The 19,738-nt window shown below is 43.4% G+C and overlaps 1 protein-coding gene across 1 annotated transcript in view; it reads right to left on the bottom strand.

Moving 5' to 3' along the window:
* The window catches only part of LOC123844460 (uncharacterized), a 171,511-nt gene that overhangs the window by 2,199 nt on the left and 149,574 nt on the right, over window positions 1-19,738 (bottom strand). Inside the window, exons 65-67 of the mRNA XM_064592561.1 lie at window positions 19,343-19,452; window positions 19,060-19,173; window positions 18,765-18,906 (exon numbers count right to left, since the gene is read on the bottom strand). Coding sequence (XP_064448631.1) covers window positions 18,765-18,906; window positions 19,060-19,173; window positions 19,343-19,452 — 366 coding nt within the window. The remainder of the gene's footprint in view (window positions 1-18,764; window positions 18,907-19,059; window positions 19,174-19,342; window positions 19,453-19,738) is intronic.

Raw genomic sequence — 19,738 nt, forward strand, 5'->3', positions numbered from 1 at the left:
TTGACAGTTACACCTTTCTCACATTGAGTTTTTTCTAGATAAGAACATATGCAGTACAGCTTTCTTTACATTTGAAGCCTTTTTTCTCCTCCAGGGGCTTTAAACAGATCGCTCCATCTGGATTGTATACATTCCAGTGCATTTGTTTCTGGCAGTTTTCTTTTTATGGAGTGGGGGTTGCTGTTGGAAACGGGACATTTTCTTTTGTTAACTTGTCCAACTGCTTACTGTTTGTACATAGGAAGGCTAGGTATTTGGGTACGTTGCTTCGATACCCTATCCCTTAGTGAAATCTCTTTCTGTCTGCCACATTTTTCCATTTCTTCTTTTGGACTCTCCAAAGTAAACACAGTTATTTCTCTCCTTTCTTTCTCCTCAAATTTCTTTTTTTTCCCCCCTCTTAACTACTTTCATCAGTTAGAATCATCCAAACAAAATAGTAGTGATAGGGGGCATTCTTTAGTTCCAGAGTCTCATGGAAACTTCTCTTGCTTCCAACCATTACAGATGATGCTGATTTTTGGCTTGATGGATGTGTGAGTCTATGTGTGTAATTTTATCATGTTAAGAAAGCATCCTTCTTTCTAATTTGATAAGAGATTTTGTTATAAATGGTAAATTTTGTCAAATGCCTTTCAGCATCTATGATGAGCATGATTTATCTCCTTTAATACATTAATATAAAGTAAATTAAAAGATGTCCTTATCATACTGTACAAGTCTCACTCGGTTCTGGTGATTTCTCCCTTTAATGATCATGGTGGATTTTATTTGCTAATACTTTATTTGGGATTTTTGCTTTGATTTTTATGTAAGTGAAGTTCATCTGTGGTTTTCCTTTATTGTGCTGTAATTGTTGGCTTTCTATATAATGTCCCTGATAAAAAACTTGGAAGTGTTTCTTCCTCCTCTAGTCCCTGGGTCAATTTATTTTTTATTTTTTTATTTTTTTAAAAGATTTTATTTATTTGCCAGAGAGAGAGAGAGAGAGAGGGAGAGCACAAGCAGGGGGAGTGGCAGGCAGAGGGAGAAGCAGGCTCCCTGCTGAGCAAGGAGGACCCCAGGATCATTACCCTAGCTGAAGGCAGACACTCCATGACTGAGCCACCCAGGTGCCTGCCCTGGGTCAATTTAAATGGCATTGAGATTAGCATTCCTAAAGGTTGACTTTACGTTGGTTCCTTCACCTGGGAAAGGATCCATGCCTGAGGTTTCTCCCTTCCCCTCCCACCACGGGGCTTCAGGAATGGTGGTATCTCTGCAACAACCTTCCCAAGTTTCTTCTGGTATAGCTCTTTTCCCTTTTTGGTATGTTGGGGAGGAAAAGATTTCCTCTACCTTTCACAGATTCTTCTGGCTGGTCTAAGAATTAAATTGACATGAGACAGATTAACAGGAGGAAACCAAATTTAATTTTATATGTATGGGAATCCACAGGAATACACAGGAGAGGTTCAAAGACAGAAAGGAAAAATGAGGTTTATATGCTGTCCTGAGCTAAGAGACGGGATGGGGGTCTGGGGCTTCAAAGGGGGAGGAGGGCATTGGCAGGGCAATAAGAAGAGCAGATGTTTGGTAATGAGATGTTTGCCCTGCCATACAGATGAATCATGCAGATAAACTTTATCTCTGGTAATAGCCCTTAGTCTGGGAAAGACTCCTCAGTTTGGATTCTTCTGGGTACTTAGGGAGGGGCAACATTCTCTTGAGCTTGCAGGGTCTCAACTGCTTTCAGCGCAAAATAGTTCATGTGCCAAAGTTGCACATTTTGTGGAGACTTGTTCTGAACCCCTTCAGGTTCTTGTTGGTACTTCCCCACCCCACCCCACCCCACCCCCCGCCCTCAGAAAATCTGTCTCCTCTAGGCCTTCAAATTTGCTTGCCTAGACTGTGGCCTCGACAGCCCCTTCTTGTCTTGATTAGCTTAAACCCCCTTCCCCACGACCAAATAAAATAAGTCTTAAGTTGACTTAAAGTTACCATTTTTCTCTTAATTTTTGAAAAGTTTTACATTCAGAAAATGCTACATTCTTCCAAGTTGTTCTTGGAGAAATAGACTAAGATATACATCATCTCCCAGAGCCCCTGGGGCAACAGGAAGTCACTGGAAAGCGTCCTCTGCATTCAGCAGCCAAGCATCGGCTCCACTCCTCCCCTGAGGGTGGAAATGCTGGCCAGAGAGCTTCAATATGACCTCACTTCTACCTCCTTCCCTGTCTTTAAAGAATAATCCATAACTGAGGTTAGGTAATAAAAGCTCACATGGCTTTCCCCAAGATGTGTGTTGACTGGGTCAGTTTCCTCCTTACTTAGACAGTGGTCAAACATAAGCAGTTTTCCCTCGCCCCCTTTTGTTGTAAAACTCAGGCTTCACTCAAACCATCTCATGGAGACTAGATCTGTGAAAAAAAGAAAAAAAATGTATTGATACTTGCTCTTTATATGCTTTAATTTGGTCGGAAGCCCCACAGATGGCAAGAACGGGACTGACAGGGGAAGGGTAGCAGAAGGTGCCACCTGAAAATATGCCCCATGGGGATAAGGATTTGAGGCGCTGGGAAGAAGCAGACTCAGGAAAAGCTCTCCACCCTTCCCCTATTTGTCTAGAGCAGTACTAAATTTATAAAGATTTCTCCCTCCCCTACCTACCTGGAAGGGCACAGGTTAATCCCTGGAGAGAACTCGAGTCCCTTAGCATCACCAGACGGATCTGCATAACAAAGCCGGCTAAAGACTAGCCTTAACCACCATTAGTTTCCCAGTATATCTATCTTCCCTCAATGTTCTGCCTCTAGAAGCTCGAAGTCCTTCTGCTTTGACTTATCTCTTCTCTAAAAATGTGTTGTTCTTTTGTTAACTCTCTCTTTCCTCTCTCTCTCTGTTACTCATGTGAGTGTTCCCATGTGCATGCTTGATGCACATGCTAATAAACTTCTGTTTTCCTCTTGCCAGTCTGTCTCTTGTCAGCATAATTGACAGGACCCCAGCCACAGAACCCAAGATGGGTAGAGCAAAAACATTTTTTCCCTCCCCTACAGAAGCTTCCTCCAAGAAACGACCTGCATGTTATTCTCCCTGAAGACAGAAAGCAGCTTCAAGTAGGAAGGGGTCACCTGCCTCCTCCGTCCTCTTCCTCACCCTCCTCTGTCTCCACCTTCCCCTTCTCCCTCTAGGCTTCTGTCCCTATAAACAGGTACCACTCATGGCTACCCCCAACCCGTCTGATTTCAGAAACAAAAAAATTCCCTTGAGCCTGTATTTCCTTCCTACTATTTTTTTCTACTATAGTAAAATGCACATAACCTAAAATTTACCATTTTTAAGTCTCTCATCCAGCAGCATCAGACACATTCACAATGTTGTACAATCACCCCCACCATACATTTCCATAATGTTTTCATCTTCCCTGAGACTCTATACTCATTAAATACTATCTTTCCATTCTGCTCTCCCTTTCAATTTTTTTTTTTAAAGATTTTATTTATTTATTTGAGACAGAGAGAATGAGAGAGAGCACATGAGAGGGGGGAGGGTCAGAGGGAGAAGCAGGCTCCCTGCCGAGCAGGGAGCCCGATGCGGGACTCGATCCAGGGACTCCAGGATCATGACCTGAGCCGAAGGCAGTCGCTTAACCAACTGAGCCACCCAGGCGCCCTCCCTTTCAATTTTTAAAAATCTCTGGGACAAACAGCATCATACCAATTATAAAAGGCATCTTTATTTTTTTTAAGTTTATTTTTCTTTCTAAATAATTTTTTTTTTTTTAAACAGGCTCCACGCTGGGCGTGAAGCCCAACACGGGGCTTAAACCCATGACCCTGACATCAAGACCTGAGTCAAGATCAAGAGTCCTATACTTAACCGACTGAGCCACCCAGGTGCCCCTAAAGTTTATTTTTCCTTTTAATGATCTCTATACCCAATGTGGGGCTCAAACTCCCGACCCTGAGATCAAGAGTCACATTTAGAGAAAGGGAGAGAGGAAGCATGTGGGGTGCGGGCAGGGCCAGAGCGGGAGAGAGAATCTCTAGCAGGCTCCACACCCCACTTGATCTGGACCCTGAAATCATGACCTGAGCCGAAACCCAGAGTCAGACGTTTAACTGACTGAACCACACGGGCACTCCCAAAAGGAATTTTTAAAAGAAAAAACTATCGCCTACAGTGTGATCACTCTTCCTATATGAGCTGTTTCCATTTTCCTATATTCCCTACCGGTTCTTGTCCATATGTGGTCATTCTCAGTGCAGATTTTTATGCAGTCTTGTCTTCCGCTTCACTTAGAGGCTAATCTTTTTTTCATGTTAATATATTGCCTCATGTTGGACTTGACAAATGAGTTCAAGATAGTGTATCAAATTAATAGACCACAACTTTAAAAAATCATTTCCCTGTTAGCGGTCTGTAATTTTTCATCATTTTGAATAATGAAGTTATTTTGAAATTCTTGCGAATCATTCCTATTTCCCCTCCCTCCCTGGTTTTGGATAAAGTCCCAGGAGTGGGGCTTATTAGGTCAAAGGAATGAATGGTTTTAAAAAGACGTTTAAACCCACTCCTGAGGTACTAATTCAAACTGCCAGTTACAGAATTTGAGGGCTCTGGTTTTGCCCACAGCCTCACCAGTTCTGGGTATTATTACTTAAATACCTACTCTGCAGCGTAATAAAACTATCATTGTTACTTTCATTTGTATTTGGTTACCAGTAAAATTAAATTTTCTGCCTAATGTTTACCCCTTAGCTGTATTTCTCTTCTTTTGCCTGTTCTCTCCTTTACCAAGTCACTCCATGGAGACTGGATTTTTAAAAATTTTATTTGGGGGCGCCTGGGTGGCTCAGTTGGTTAAGCGGCTGCCTTCGGCTCAGGTCATGATCCCAGGATCCTGGGATCAAGCCCCGCATCGGGCTCCCTGCTCGGCAGGGAGCCTGCTTCTCCTTCTCCCTCTGCCTGCCTCTTTGCCTACTTGTTCTCTCTCTCTCTGTCAAATAAATAAATAAAATCTTAAAAAAAAAATTTTATTTGTACCTGCTCTTTATATGCTGTAGAACTGTTAATAGGTATTTTCAATGGAATCATTCCCTGTCCCATCCATTTTTGTCTAAATTCTGCATATGTGCATGCACACCCAGCCATACACTCCAAATTGCAAAGTGTTGGTGTCGTCAAATCTGCCTTGAGAAAGGAGAACTGAGCTTCCCCTTTGGGGTCTGGGCACATGCCCAGCCTACTGCTGTCTTCCTGGTAAGTGCTTGGTTGGGGACAGAGCGTGGGAGGCAGGTTGGGAACCTTCTGCAGTTTCCTGTCTGGACCAGAAATCACCGATCCTTTGAACAGATCTAGAAACTGAGATCGTGTGGTTATAAATCAACTGCGCATCAACCTCTGAACTGCTCAGCCTCTGCCCAGCCCCCCTCCAACATTCCAGTGATTTGCTTTCCACTATGAACAGTCTCGTTCCTTCCTTTTCTTCCTGGGCCAAGTTCCCTGCAACAAGGCCTAGCATAGTGCGCCTGACGGTTGTGGGTGCATTTCTGATCATGTGTGACATGGCTCATCGGGCATTTTACTGTGCAGTAAGGAAAAATGAATAAGCACTACGGATGTGTCTTGGCACAGGGCGAATGTGCACTTGACTCTTCCTGTCAATGGTAGACTATATAGAGCACAGCTCTTGCAAATGTAGGAGGTGGTGGCTGATGCTAGCCGCCTTGAGGGTCCAACGGGCCCAGATCAGTGCCAGCCTAGCCATCGGCTGGTTGGATGACCTCGTGTAAGTCCGCTGGGCTCTCTGAGCCTGCTTCTTCCATTACATGGGGTCATACATGCCTCACTGGGCTACTGTAAGGTCTAAGAAAAGATCAAACATCTTTCAAAGAGTAGTGCCTGGACTCTGGGGTCTTTCGGTAACCCATGACAGTATAGCCCACACTCAACAACTCAGAGCGCCCCTCCCCTGCCACGTCCCTCCAGCGTGTGGGAATGCACTGGGCTGGCCCCATTCACTCCATCTTCAGAAAACTCTCAAACTCTCTATAGAGTTCCTTCTAAACTTTATTGAGCATATGCTGTGTGCTGGGGATTTATGTGTGGGGAGGCCTGGGCAACTGAATCTGGCATCTCATATTCTGGTCGACCCATTCCTGGTGTCTGATGCTTTGCCCTTTGTTCCAGAATCGGGACCTTAGGACTCTGGGTACAGAGAGCTTGGGGGGGCGGTGCTCCTACTGGTGGGCAGATTTCACAGCCACCCAAGCCTCCTCTATCATTCCAGTGGATGATTAGCCCCATCAATCCAGTGTTTGTGTTAAGGGATTCTGCCAGATTTATTTTTCAGTATAAAATTTAAGGGACAAGTCTGCCTTCCCAAAGAAAGTGAACAGCTTTGAAGGCTGTATCCTTGGGGCCTGGGTGCCCCTAGCAGGTGTTTGTGAAAACCAGCCCCTCAAAAAGGAGGCCCTCTCAAGTGCCCCCCAAAACAATTCAGTTCCAGATTCAGTATCTACCCTAAAGAGGGACACTCTCCCACCAGGCCTATGATGAAGGAATTGGGGACCATCAGTCCACTTCAAGGAGCCTCATGTCTTAAGGGAGATGCTGTAGAGGGCAGGGAAAGCCAATCCCGAGCTAGGAAGACCCCAGGGCAGGCCAGGCTCACACAGTGGAGGCCTCAGACTTAGCAGCTGAGCAAGAGAAAAAACCTCTTGCACAAGAACAGTTGCTGGAATGGAGGTCCATCTGCAGAGGTGGGCCCAGGAGGCCAGGCTATCTCCTAGAGAGCAGTGCAGGTATAAAGGAAGGTAGAGAATCCTCCCGACCAGTTGTGAACTTCATTGTCCCCAGTAGTATTTTGAAATCCTCGACTCCAAGCTCTCCTTTGCCGTATGTGGAGCAAGTGTGATCCCTGAACCTCCTGGCGTTTCATGCTGGTGTTTCTGTCCCAGCCAGGAATCCTGGCCTTGCTGAGGAGCTGGGATTGGTGGGAGAAGGTGAAGGAGTCTGAAATCTTTGGCCGCCTGGTGCTGGCTTAGGCACAATCTCAAACTGGAAAGAGAAGAGAAGGCCGTGCTGTGCGCCCAGAGGATGGGGAGCTCTTTTGGCAGTCCCCAGCAGCATCAGGCCCAGGGGAACCCTCATTAAAAGGACCTCTCCCCCTTTGGAAAAGAGCAGGAGGTATGGTCAGGTGGTTCCCTACACCTGCGATGCAGAGAACCAAGACATGGTGTGCCCCCAACCTCGACGCCACCCTGGGGTTCCCAGCCTAGGGAGAGGGCTGAACTCCAGCACCCAAGGCTTTGGGAGCACGGGGGATGCACCCAACCCAAAGTGGGGGTGAAGGGAAGTTCAGGGGGGTCATGCCTGAGTTGACTCCTGAAGGATAAAGAGAGGATATCCAGGTCACCAAAGCAGCAGGGACATTCAGGTGGATCTAGAGTATCTGGTGACCTCTGGGTGGTTTCCCTCCACTTTCAGAGCAATCCAGCCTCACCCCTGGAATCTGTGGCTCACACCAAAGTATGGATCTCTTCAACTTAGAAGTGACGGACCCTGGGCGCCCTCCCTAGGCAAGTCGCCATTAGCAGGTGAGTTTATAAGTTGTTCTTTCAGATCTCTTGTCCTTAATTGTTTTCTGGTCTAGGCGGGATGGGGTTGACAAGAGTGTGCAGTAGAAGCAGAGATAGCGTATCTTTTCTGGCTGCTGACTTCACACGGCTTCTGATGTGTCCCCACCCAACCGTGATGGAAAAGTCTAGACACCAAACATGTCACAGCATCTGCTTCTGAGGTGGGGAGGGGGGGGTTCCTGCCTATTGGTCATGGGTTGAATTTCTTAAAAAATGAAATATGAACGTTAAAGAATTCTATTCAATGCCTTTTCTGTCCTCTACAGAGATTATATTTTTGGTTCTTTTCCAGATGAGATATACTTTTAAGATATTTTCTAGCTTTCTGCCAAAATGTTCAGTCTGTTTCAGATAAACCCAGTTATAAATTCCCACGTGTTTGGGTGTCCGTCTGTCTGTGCCGGTTCTTGCTCTTAGAATTCTGGCTCCTTAAATGTGTTCATTTTTTTTATAGTTACCTCACTTAGAAGTACAGCGCTTATTGGTGTATCACCATGCCTAGCATGGAGTGGGTGCTCCGTAAACGTTCTTTAACTTAAAAAATTTTAATTACCACGTATAAGTGCACAGGAAAGCGCTCTTTAGGACATTCATAGTGTTGTGCGACCATCGCCACCATTCACCTCCAGAACTTTTTTTTTTCATCCTGCAAACCTGAAACTCTGTCCCCGTTAAGCAACGGCCCCCATTCCCCCCTCCACCAGCAGTGGGAGACTTTGTCTCCATGATTTTGATTATTCTAGGTGCCTCCCAAAAGTAGATTCATGCAGTATTGGTCTCTTTGTGACTGGCTTCCTTCATTTAGCATAATGTCCTCAGGGTTCGCCCATATGTAACAAGTGTCAGAATGTCTTTCCTTTTTAAGGATAATGTTGCATTGTATGTATCACCCATTGGCTTATCCATTCATCTGTGATGGACTTTTGGGTTGCTTGTACCTTTAAGCTATTGTGAATAAAGCTGCTACAAATATGGAGGTACCAAAATCTGTTAGAGTCCGTACTTTCAATTCCTTTGGGTATATACCCAGAAGTGGAGTTGCTAGATCATATGGTGATTCTATGTTTAATTTTTTGAGGAACCATCATAATGTTTTCCAGAGTGGGTGCATCTTTTTTTTTTTTTTTGGCATGTCCACCAAGAGTACACAAAGGTTCCAATTTCTCCACATCCTTGCTAACACTTATTTCCTTTTTTTTTTTTTTAATATAGTAGCCATACTAATGGGTGTGAGGTGATAGGTCATTGTGGTTTTGATTCACATTTCCCTGACGATGAGTGATATTGAGCATCTTCGCACATGCTTGTCAGCTGTCTGGATGTCTTCTTTGGAGAAATGTCTATTTGGGTCCTTTGACCATTTTTTCCTAACATTTTTCAGTTTATTTTTAGTAATCTCCAATGTGGGTTTAAACTCATGACCCCAAGATCAAGAGTCACATGCTCCTCCTTTGACCATTTTTTAATGAAGTTGTTTTGTTGGTGGTGAGTTTGCAGGAGTTCTCTATATATTCGGAATATTTACCCCTCATCAGATAAAATTTGCAAATATTTTCTCCCATTCCATAAGTTGCCTTTATACTTTGTTGATTGTGTCATTTTGTGCACAGAAGTGTTCAATTCTGATGAAGTCCAATTTGTCTGTCTTCTTTAGATGACTGTGCCCTTGGTGCCAAATTCAGTGTCGTGAAACTTTCCCCCTGTTTTCTGAGGGCTTTATAGTTTCAGTTTTTATATTTAGGCATTTGATCCATTTTGAGCAAATGTTTGTATGGGGTATAAAGGAAGGGTCCAACTTCATCCTTTTGGATGTCGACACCCATCCCCGCCCCCTGCCCTGCCTCCCCACTATTTGATGGAAAGATTGTGCTTTGTCCATTGAATGGTCTTGACACTCTCGCCAAAAATCACAAGAGTTTCCTTCTGGGCTCTCTATTCTATTCCATCGGTCTGTATACCTTTGTGTTAATACCATACTGCTTTGATTACTGTAGCTTTGTTATAAGTTTGAAACCAGGAAGTAGAAGACCTCTAACTTTGCTCTTTTTCAAGATTGCTTTGGCTATTTGGGGGCCCTTGAGAGTCCATATGATTTTTAGGATGGATTTTTAAAAAAGATTTTATTGATTTGACATAGAGACAGACAGCGAGAGAGGGAACACAAGCAGGGGGAGTAGGAGAGGGGGAAGCAGGCTTCCTGCTGAGCAGGGAGCCCAATGTGGGGCTCGATCCCAGGACCCCGGGATCATGACCTGAGCCAAAGGCAGACACTTAATGACTGAGCCACCCAGGTGCCCCAATTGCTTTTTTAAATTTCTGTAAAAAAGGGCTATTGGGATTTTGATGGTGATTCCTTTAAGTATTGACCTCCTAATGAGTAGTTTTGACATCCTAATGAGTAGTATTGACATCCTAATGACACTAAGTATTCCAATCTATTAACACGGGATATTTTTCCATTTATTTCTATCTTCTTTAATTTCTTTCAGCGATGTTTTATAGTTTGCAGTGTACAGGTCTTGCAGCTCCTTGGTTAAGTTTATTCCCAAGTATTTTATGTCTTTTAATAAGATGGTAAATGGAATTTATTCTCCTAATTTCCTTTTGGTTAGTGTATAGAAATGCAACCAGTTTTTGTGTGAATTTTGTATTCTGCAACTTTGCCAAATTTATTAGTTGTAATAGAGTGTATGTCTGTATAATCTTTAGGGTTTTCTGCAGGTACATAGGTTTTATATATATTTATATGTTCATTTTGTCCAAGAACAGAGATAATGTCTTCCTTTCCAATTTGGATGCCTTTTTTTTTTTTCTTGCCTAATTGTTCTGGCTAGCACTCCTAGTAGTATATTTAATAGAAGAGGCCAATATAGACATCCCTGTCTTACCCTGATCTCAGAGTAAAAGCTTTCAGTCTTTTACCATTGGATATGTTATCTGTGGGCTTGTCATGTGTGCCTTTTATTAGTTGAAATTTCCTTCTAGTCTGTTTTTTGAGTGTTTTTATCATGAAAGGATATTGAATTTTTGTTCAAATGTTTTCTTTGCATCAACTGAGACAAGCATGTGGTTTTTGTCTTTCATTCTGGTAATGTGTTATATTCTATCAAATGATTTTCCTATGTTGACCCGTCCTTGCATTTCAGGAATAAATCCCACTTGGTTGTGGTGTATAATCCTTCTAATACACTCTTGAATTCTGTTTGTTAGTACTCTTTTCTTTTCTTTAGGATTTTGCATCTATATTCTTCAGGGATATTGGTCTGTAGTTTGTTTCTTGAAGTGTTTTTCTCTGGCTTTGGTATAGAGGGAATGCTGGCCTCATAGAGTAGATTTGGACATGTTCCCTCTTCAATTTTTTGTAAGAGTTTGAGGAGGATAGCTTTTCATTCTTTAAATGCTTGATAGAATCCACTAGTGAAGCCATCCGGTCCTGGGCTGGTTTTGGGGGTTTTTTTTGTTTTGTTTTTTTTTCCTTTGTGAGGAGGTTTTTAGTTACTGTTTCAATCCTCTCACTAGTTACAGGGCTGTTCAGATTTCTATTCCTTCATGATTCAGTCCTGGCAAGTTAGAGGTTTCTAGGAATTTATCCATTTCATTTAGGTTGTCCAATTTGTTATACAATTGTTCATAGTACTCCTAAAATCCTTTTTATTTTTGTAAAAATTGGCTGCAATGTCCTCTATTTCATTTCTGATTTTAGGTGAATCCTCTTTTTTTTTTTTTTTTTTTAAGATTTTATTTATTTATTTGAGACAGAGAGAATGAGAGAGAGAGAGCACATGAGAGGGGGGAGGGTCAGAGGCAGAAGCAGGCTCCCTGCCGAGCAGGGAGCCCGATGCGGGACTCGATCCCGGGACTCCAGGATCATGACCTGAGCCGAAGGCAGTCGCTTAACCAACTGAGCCACCCAGGCGCCCTCTTTTTTTTTTTTTAATTAGCCATTCTAGCTAAGTTTTCTCAGTTTTATTGATCTTTTAAAAAAAATTTTCTCTTTATTCACTATTTCATTTATCTCTGAATCTTTGTGATTTCCTTCTGCTAGTTTTGGGTTCACTTTTTTTAATTCATTAAGGTGTAAAGTTAGGTTGTTGATCTGAGATCTTTTTTCATGTAAGTATTTATAGGAAAAGAATGTAAACTTCCTTCTTGGCACTGCTTTCTCTAAATACCATGGTTTTGGCATGTTTTTTTTTCCCCCCATTTCATCATACTTTCAAGATACTTGCTCATTTACCTTGTGATTTATTTGACCCATTGGTCAAGAGTGTTGTTTAATTTTGCACAGTTTTTGATTTCCCAATTTTACACTTGCTATTGATTTCTAAGTTTCTAGGAATTTCATTCTTTTGTGATTGGAAAGATAGATTGTATGATCTCAGTTTTCAAAAATTTATTAAGACTTATTTTTGGGGGGCGCCTGGGTGGCTCAGTTGGTTAAGCATCTGCCTTCAGCTCAGGTCATGATCTCAGGGTCCTGGGATTAAGCCTCACATCAGACTCCCTGCTCAGCAGGGAGCCTGCTTCTCCCTCTCCCTCTGCTGCTCCCCCTGCTTGTGCTCTCTCTGTCAAATGAATAAATAAAATCTTTTGAAAAAAGACTTATTTTGTGGTGTAGCATATGGTGTATTCTGGAGAATTTCTATGTGCACTTGAGAAAAATATATATCCTGCTGTTGTTGGGTGGAGTGCTGTATGTTTGTTAGATCCAATTGATCTGTAGTGTTCAAATTGTCTATTCCCTTAATGATCATCTTTCTGGTTGTTCTATCCATGGTTGAAAGTGGGTGGGTGGGTTGGGAGGGTTTAAGGTCTCAATGTGGAACTATCTTTAAAAAAAATAAATTATTTATTTGAGAGAGAGAGAGAGCATGATTGGGGAAGAGGGGCAGAAGGAGAAGCAGACTCCCCACTGAGTGGGGAGCCTGATGTGGTGCTCAATCCCAGGACCCTGAGATCATGACCTGAGCCAAAGGCAGATGCTTAACCAACTGAGCTACCCAGGCGCCCTCAATGCAGAACTATGTTTTTCTCCCTTCAATTCCGTCCATGTTTGCTTCAGATATTTAGAAGCTCTGATGTCTGGTGCATATATACTTATAATTGTTCTTCTTGGTGAATGGACCCTTTTATCATTACATAATGTCCTTTCCTGTCCCTTGTAACGGTTTTTTTTTTTCTTTTTTTTTTAATCTTAAAATGAAGTTTTAATTTTACAAATAGTTTATTGAAAATAAAGACAAGCTTTTCAGAATAATCTGAAATAATTCAGAATATGCTGGTGCCACATTTTCTCTAATTGGATCCTCTATAATAAGTTAATTATATATTAATTCGGATTGTTTCATCATCATCACCAAACTGATACTTATTTCCTTGTTTGGATTAGTACTTTTTTTTTTTATTCTTATGTTAATCCCCATACATTACATCATTAGTTTTAGATGAAGTGTTCCATGATTCATTGTTTGTGCATAACACCCAGTGCTCCATGCAGAATGTGCCCTCCTCAATACCCACCACCAGGCTAATCCATCCTCCCACCCCCCTCCCCTCTAGAACCCTCAGTTTGTTTTTCAGAGTCCATTGTCTCTCATGGTTCGTCTACCCCTCCGATTTCCCCCGCTTCATTCTTCCCCTCCCGCTACCTTCTTCTTCTTTTTTTTTCCTTAACATATATTGCATTATTTGTTTCAGAGGTACAGTTCTGAGATTCAACAGTCTTGCACAATTCACAGCGCTTACCAGAGCACATACCCTCCCCAGTGTCTATCACCCAGTCACCCCATCCCTCCCACCCCACCCCCCACTCCAGCAACCCTCAGTTTGTTTCCGCAATTAAGAATTCCTCATATCAGTGAGATCATATGATACATGTCTTTCTCTGTTTGACTTATTTCACTCAACATAATACCCTCCAGCAGTTCCATCCCCGTCGTTGCAAATGTCAAGATCTCATTCCTTTTGATGGCTGCATAATATTCCATTGTATATATATATACCACATCTTCTTTATCCATTCATCTGTCAATGGACATCTTGGCTCTTTCCATAATTTGGCTATTGTGGACATTGCTGCTATAAACATTGGGGTGCACATACCCCTTCAGATCACTACATTTGTACCTTTGGGGTAAATACCCAGTAGTGCAATTGCTGGGTCATACGGTAGCTCTATTTTCAACTTTTTGAGGAACCTGTTTACTGTTTTCCAGAGTGGCTGCACCAGCTTGCATTCCCACCAACAGTGTAGGAGGGTTCCCCTTTCTCCGCATCTCCGCCAACATCTGTCATTTCCCGACTTGTTAATTTTAGCCATTCTGACTGGTGTGAGGTGGTATCTCATTGAGGTTTTGATTTGGATTTCCCTGATGCCGAGGGATGTTGAGCACTTTTTCATGTGTCTGTTGGCCATTTGGATGTCTTCTTTGGAAAAATGTCTGTTCATGTCTTCTGCCCATTTCTTGATTGGATTCTTTGTTCTTTGGGTGTTGAGTTTGATAAGTTCTTTATAGATTTTGGATACTAGCCCTTTATCTGATATGTCATTTGCAAATATCTTCTCCCATTCTGTCGGTTGTCTTTTGGTTTTGTTGACTGTTTCCTTTGCTGTGCAAAAGCTTCTTATCTTGATGAAGTCCCAATAGTTCATTTTTGCCCTTGTTTCCCTTGCCTTTGGCGATGTTTCTAGGAAGAAGTTGCCGTGGCTGAGGTCGAAGAGGTTGCTGCCTGTGTTCTCCTCTAGGATTTTGATGGACTCCTGTCTCACATTTAGGTCTTTCATCCATTTGAGTCTATTTTTGTGTGTGGTATAAGGAAATGGTCAAGTTTCATTCTTCTGCATGTGGCTGTCCAATTTTCCCAACACCATTTGTTGAAGAGACTTTTTTCCATTGGACATTCTTTTCTGCTATGTCAAAGATTAGTTGACCATAGAGTTGAGGGTCCATTTCTGGGCTCTCCATTCTGTTCCATTGATTTATGTGTCTGTTTTTGTGCCAGTACCATACTGTCTTGATGATGACAGCTTTGTCATAGAGCTTAAAGCCTGGAATTGTGATGCCACCAGCTTTGCTTTTCTTTTTCAACATTCCTCTGGCTATTCAGGATCTTTTCTGGTTCCATACAAATTTTAGGATTATTTGTTCCATTTCTTTGAAAAAAGTTTATGGTATTTTGATAGGGATTGCATTAAATGTGTAGATTGCTCTAGGTAGCATTGACATCTTCACAATATTGTTGGATCCTATTGGCTAGTATTTTGGTGAGAATTTTTGCATCCATGTTCATCAGGGATATTGGTCTGTAATTCTCCTTTTTGATGGGGTCTTTGTCTGATTTTGGGATCAAGGTAATGCTGGCCTCATAAAATGAGTTTGGAAGTTTTCCTTCCATTTCTATTTTTTGGAACAGTTTCAGAAGATTAGGTATTAATTCTTCTTTAAATGTTAGGTAGAATTCCCCTGGGAAGCCATCTGGCCCTGGGCTCTTGTTTGTTGGGAGATTTTTGATGAGTGCTTCAATTTCCTTAGTGGTTATGGGTCTGTTCAGGTTTTCTATTTCTTCCAGGTTCAGTTTTGGTAGTTTATACATCTCTAGGAATGCATCCATTTCTTCCAGATTATCTAATTTGCTGGCATATAGTTGCTCATAATATGTTCTTATAATTGTTTGTATTTCTTTGGTGTTGGTTGTGATCTCTCCTCTTTCCTTCATGATTTTTTTTTTTTAAGATTTTATTTGACGGAGAGAAACACAGCGAGAGAGGGAACACAAGCAGGGGTAGTGGGAGAGGGAGAAGCAGGCTTCCCGCTGAGCAGGGAGCCTGATGTGGGGCTCGATCCCAGGACCCTGGGACCATGACCTGAGCCAAAGGCAGACACTTAACAAATGAGCCACCCAGGCGCCCCTCCTTCATGATTTTATTTGGGTCATTTTTCTTTTTGATAAATCTGGCCAGGGGTTTATCTATCTTATTCTTTCAAAGAACAAGCTCCTAGTTTCGTTGATCTGTTCTACTGTTCTTGTGGTTTCTATTTCATTGATTTCTGCTCTGATCTTTATTATTTCTCTTCTCCTGCTGGGTTTAGGCTTGATTTGCTGTTCTTTCTACAGCTCCTTTAGGTGTAGGGTTAGGTTGTGTATTTGAGACCTTTCTTGTTTCTTGAGAAAGGCTTGATTGCCATATACTTTCCTCTCAGGACTGTCTCTGCTGTATCCCAAAGATTTTGAACAGTTGTGTTTTCATTTTCATTTGTTTCCATGAATTTTTAAAATTCTTCTTTAATTTCCTGGTTGACCCATTCATTCTTTAGTAGGATGCTCTTTAGCCTCCATGTATTTGAGTTCTTTCTGATTTTCCTCTTGTGATTGAGTTCTAGTTTCAAAGCATTGTGGTCCGAAAATATGCAGGGGATGATCCCAATCTTTTGGTACCAGTTGAGACTTGATTTGTGACCTAAGATGTGATCTATTCTGGAGAATGTTCCATGGGCACTAGAGAAGAATGTGTATTCTGTTGCTTTGGGATGGAATGTTCTGAATATATCTGTGAAGTCCATCTGGTCCAGTGTGTCATTTAAAGTCTTTATTTCCTTGTTGATCTTTTGCTTAGATGATCTGTCCATTTTGGTGAGGGGGGTGTTAAAGTCCCCTACTATTACTGTATTGCTGTCAATGTGTTTCTTTGATTTTGTTAATTGGTTTATAAAATTGGCTGCTCCCAAGTTAGGGGCATAGATATTTACAATTGTTAGATCTTCTTGTTGGAATGACTCAGTATGATATAGTGTCCTTCCTCATCTCTTATTATAGTCTTTGGTTTAAAATCTAATTTGTCTGATATAAGGATTGCCACCCCAGCTTTGGGTGGCAATCCATTTTTTTTTTTTTCTGTTAAATTTGAGTTTACCTAGGGCGCCTGGGTGGCTCAGTTGGTTGGGCGACTGCCTTCAGCTCAGGTCATGATCCTGGAGTCCCGGGAGCGAGTCCCGCATGGGGCTCCCTGCTCAGCGGGGGGTCTGCTTCTCCCTCTGACCCTCTTCCCTCTTGTGCTGTCTCTCATTCTCTCTCTCAAATAAATAAATAAATAAAATCTTTAAAAAAAAAATTTGAGTTTACCTATTCTAGATAAGAGTCCTTTGTCAGATATGTGGGTTTGTAAGTATTTATCTTTCCGTTCTCTTAAAGAAGGTCTTTCACAGAACAAAAAAATTTTAATCTTGAAATCTATTTTTTGGTGTGCTACTCACTTCACTCAGCTTTGCCTGATGTCTTTCAGAGGTACATTTCAACCTGTAGGTTCAGTTGATTGAATGGCTAGGAAATGATTTAAACACTCTTTCTCAAATCAATCTGGCCAGATTGTACTTAACCTACGTCTTGAAATTTATCAGCAAAGGTGTTGAATGACTTTTCAAAATCTCTACTGGATCTGTAGTTTTGACTTCTTTTTCATTTCTTCCTATTTCATTAATTACTCTTTAATTTCTCCCTCCTGCTTCCTCTGGTTCACACGGAGGATCAGCCAACACTTACTGTAATGAATGGGAATTAGACTTGGCAGTCGTTGCCAACACTCTACTGTTGCAGCACAAAAACAGCCATGGATGCATGTGAATAAATGTGTGGGGCTCTCTTCCTTGAGTGAGTCTCCATCAGTGGGAAAGATGGTTTCAGATAGCGCAGTGCTAAAAATCTGTTTCACCTTTAACATTAAATCATAGTTAAGCTGGGTATAAAATCTAACGTGACAGTTGTTCTCTTAATGCTTTAAAGGTGTATATTCTACCATCTTCGGTCCTTGCTGGTGGGAGATTGGTTGTCTACTTGTTCCTTGAAAGATCACTTCTTTGCCACTCTGATGTGTCTTAATCGGGGTTGATTGACAGTATCTGGGATACCTTGTGCTTCTGGAATCTGAGGAGTTCCAGTTCTCAACCTCTTTATTTTCCCATTCTGAAATTTCTGTGAGACTCTCTCATATTTTCCAGTTCATTAATTTTTTCAATATTTTATTTATCTTTAGAGAGAGTACATGTGGGGGGAAAGAGAATGTTAAGTGGGCTCCATGCTCAGTGTGGAGCCTGACATTGGGCTTGATGCTGTGACCCTGAGATCATGACCTGAGCTGAACTCAAGAGTCAGATGCTTAACCCACTGAGCTACCCAGGCACCCCAAATCTGGTAAGTTTTAAATTTCAGTTAATATATGTATTTAATAGTTTCAAATTCTAGTATCTTTCTTTGACCAGATTCTACTCCGGTTCTGTGGAAATCTCAGTGAGGACCTGACATTGGGGTGGGGGGGCTTCTGTCTCTGCCTTGGCCAGGCCTAGCAAGAATTCTGCTAGGTCAATTTAGCCAGAATAATAGGTTACCTTGCCATCAGCCAGGGTTCCTCTGATCAGTCTGGGCTGCCTCCAGCAAGAGTCCTGGCAGGTCGGGTTAGCCAGAACTTCACCATCCCTGATGGTTCCTCTTGGTAATTTTCCATCCACAGACGCCCCCCCCCCCCCCCCCCCCCGCTCCTTGGCTGTCAGTCCCCACTTTTCCCTGTTGTAATCAGAGCCTGATCTCTCTCCCCTGTATGGCCAAACCCCATTGCAGTGGTCCCTATACCACTGTGATAGTCCCCCTGAATACAGCCTGCCTGCCTGGTCTTTTCCAAGCATCATGAGTAATCTTTCCTTTAACAGAGGTCCTTTTCCTGTTGTTTGGGGCAGTCGCTGACTTCCAGCCCTGTGCAGTGGAGCTTCAGCTGTGGGAATCATGCACAACAGTGGTTGACCCAGGGCTTTCCGGACATTGGAGAGAGTGTACATTCAAACCCCTGAAGAGCAGATCTGTGGTTATACATTTTCAGGAGGTGAGTTTATAGTTGTCTATGGTATTGTCTCCTGTGTCAGAGGTCCCAGGGCTCATCAGCCTTGGCTTGGGCAGGGGGAGGCTTTGGGCCTCTTTTTTCTAAGTACTCCTTTGCACAGAACTTTGTTTTGACTCTTAGCTCCTGCCAGGTGGACAGGCACTCGGTTGTCATATAATGAACTAAGTAAGAGAAAGGAACTAGTTTTCCCTCTGGGAGGGAAGGCAGGGGTCAGCCAGGTAGGGGTGAGCTGGATGGCTGGCGGGGTGGCTTACCGCACTGCGGAGGAGGGTCCAGGGGCACGAAGCCCCGGGCACACAAGTGGATGTAGGCGGCCGCCAGGTTACAGGCAGGGTGGAGCTCCTGGGTGCCACAGGTGTCCTGGATGCACAGGCTGAGGAATGGCGTGGGGTCCACCTGAAATCCAGCACCCACAGTCACGGTCCTTGTGCGTTATAGCCTTGCGAGTAGCACAGGGGAGGGGCAGAGGCAAGATAGGGGTCAATTTGGGTCCCTTGGTCTATCTGCTGCATGGCTTCTGCTGGGGTCCAGACCCAGCCTCACACTCACCACCCTGAAGCAGTTCCCCAGGCAGGAACGGGGGTCCTGGAAGAAGGCCCAGCAGGTGGGGCTCCAGCCTGGGCACTCCTGAGTTTTCTCCATGGCCCTGCAGTCGCCACCCACCTAGTGAGACAAAGCCCAGACTCAGGCCTGCCGCCTGGACCTCCTCCTTCTTGGGCAGCTTGGACAGAGAAGCTGTCTGCAGAGTACACATGCCCCAAGCCAATCTCTACCCACACAGCCCCCGGGACACACGACCCCCCAAAGGAGGAGGGCTGGCGCACCAGCTCACCTGCCAGGCGAGGGCGAGCTCCTCCAGGCTCTGGGCCGCTGTGCCATCCGGCAACATCAGCTCATTGCCCGCCTCATTGTCATTGGTACCCAGAAGGCCAGCAGACACCCCTGTGCAGAAAGGGGGCCAGGTGAGAGCCTGTCTGGGCCCAGGTTCCAGGAATGCCCGAACCCTCCACACCCGACGCCCACACCACCTCCTGGGCTCTAGGCCTTCATCAGAGGGAGAGGAGAAGGGAGCAAAGCATTTGTGTCCCTTTTGGGACCCTCCCCATGCCCACCGTCCTCATCTCAAGTGGCCTGGGCCGACGGGAGAGCTGTTCTGGGGCCACCCTGAACCCGGAGTCGATGTCCCAGAAAGGAGGTAGAAAATGGGTCAGAGAGCCCCGGGCTTAAA

This window comes from Mirounga angustirostris, unplaced genomic scaffold (genome assembly GCF_029215605.1).
Source record: "Mirounga angustirostris isolate CCGP_5_RB_7025 unplaced genomic scaffold, mMirAng1.0.hap1 SCAF_5, whole genome shotgun sequence".
Lineage (NCBI taxonomy): Eukaryota > Metazoa > Chordata > Mammalia > Carnivora > Phocidae > Mirounga > Mirounga angustirostris.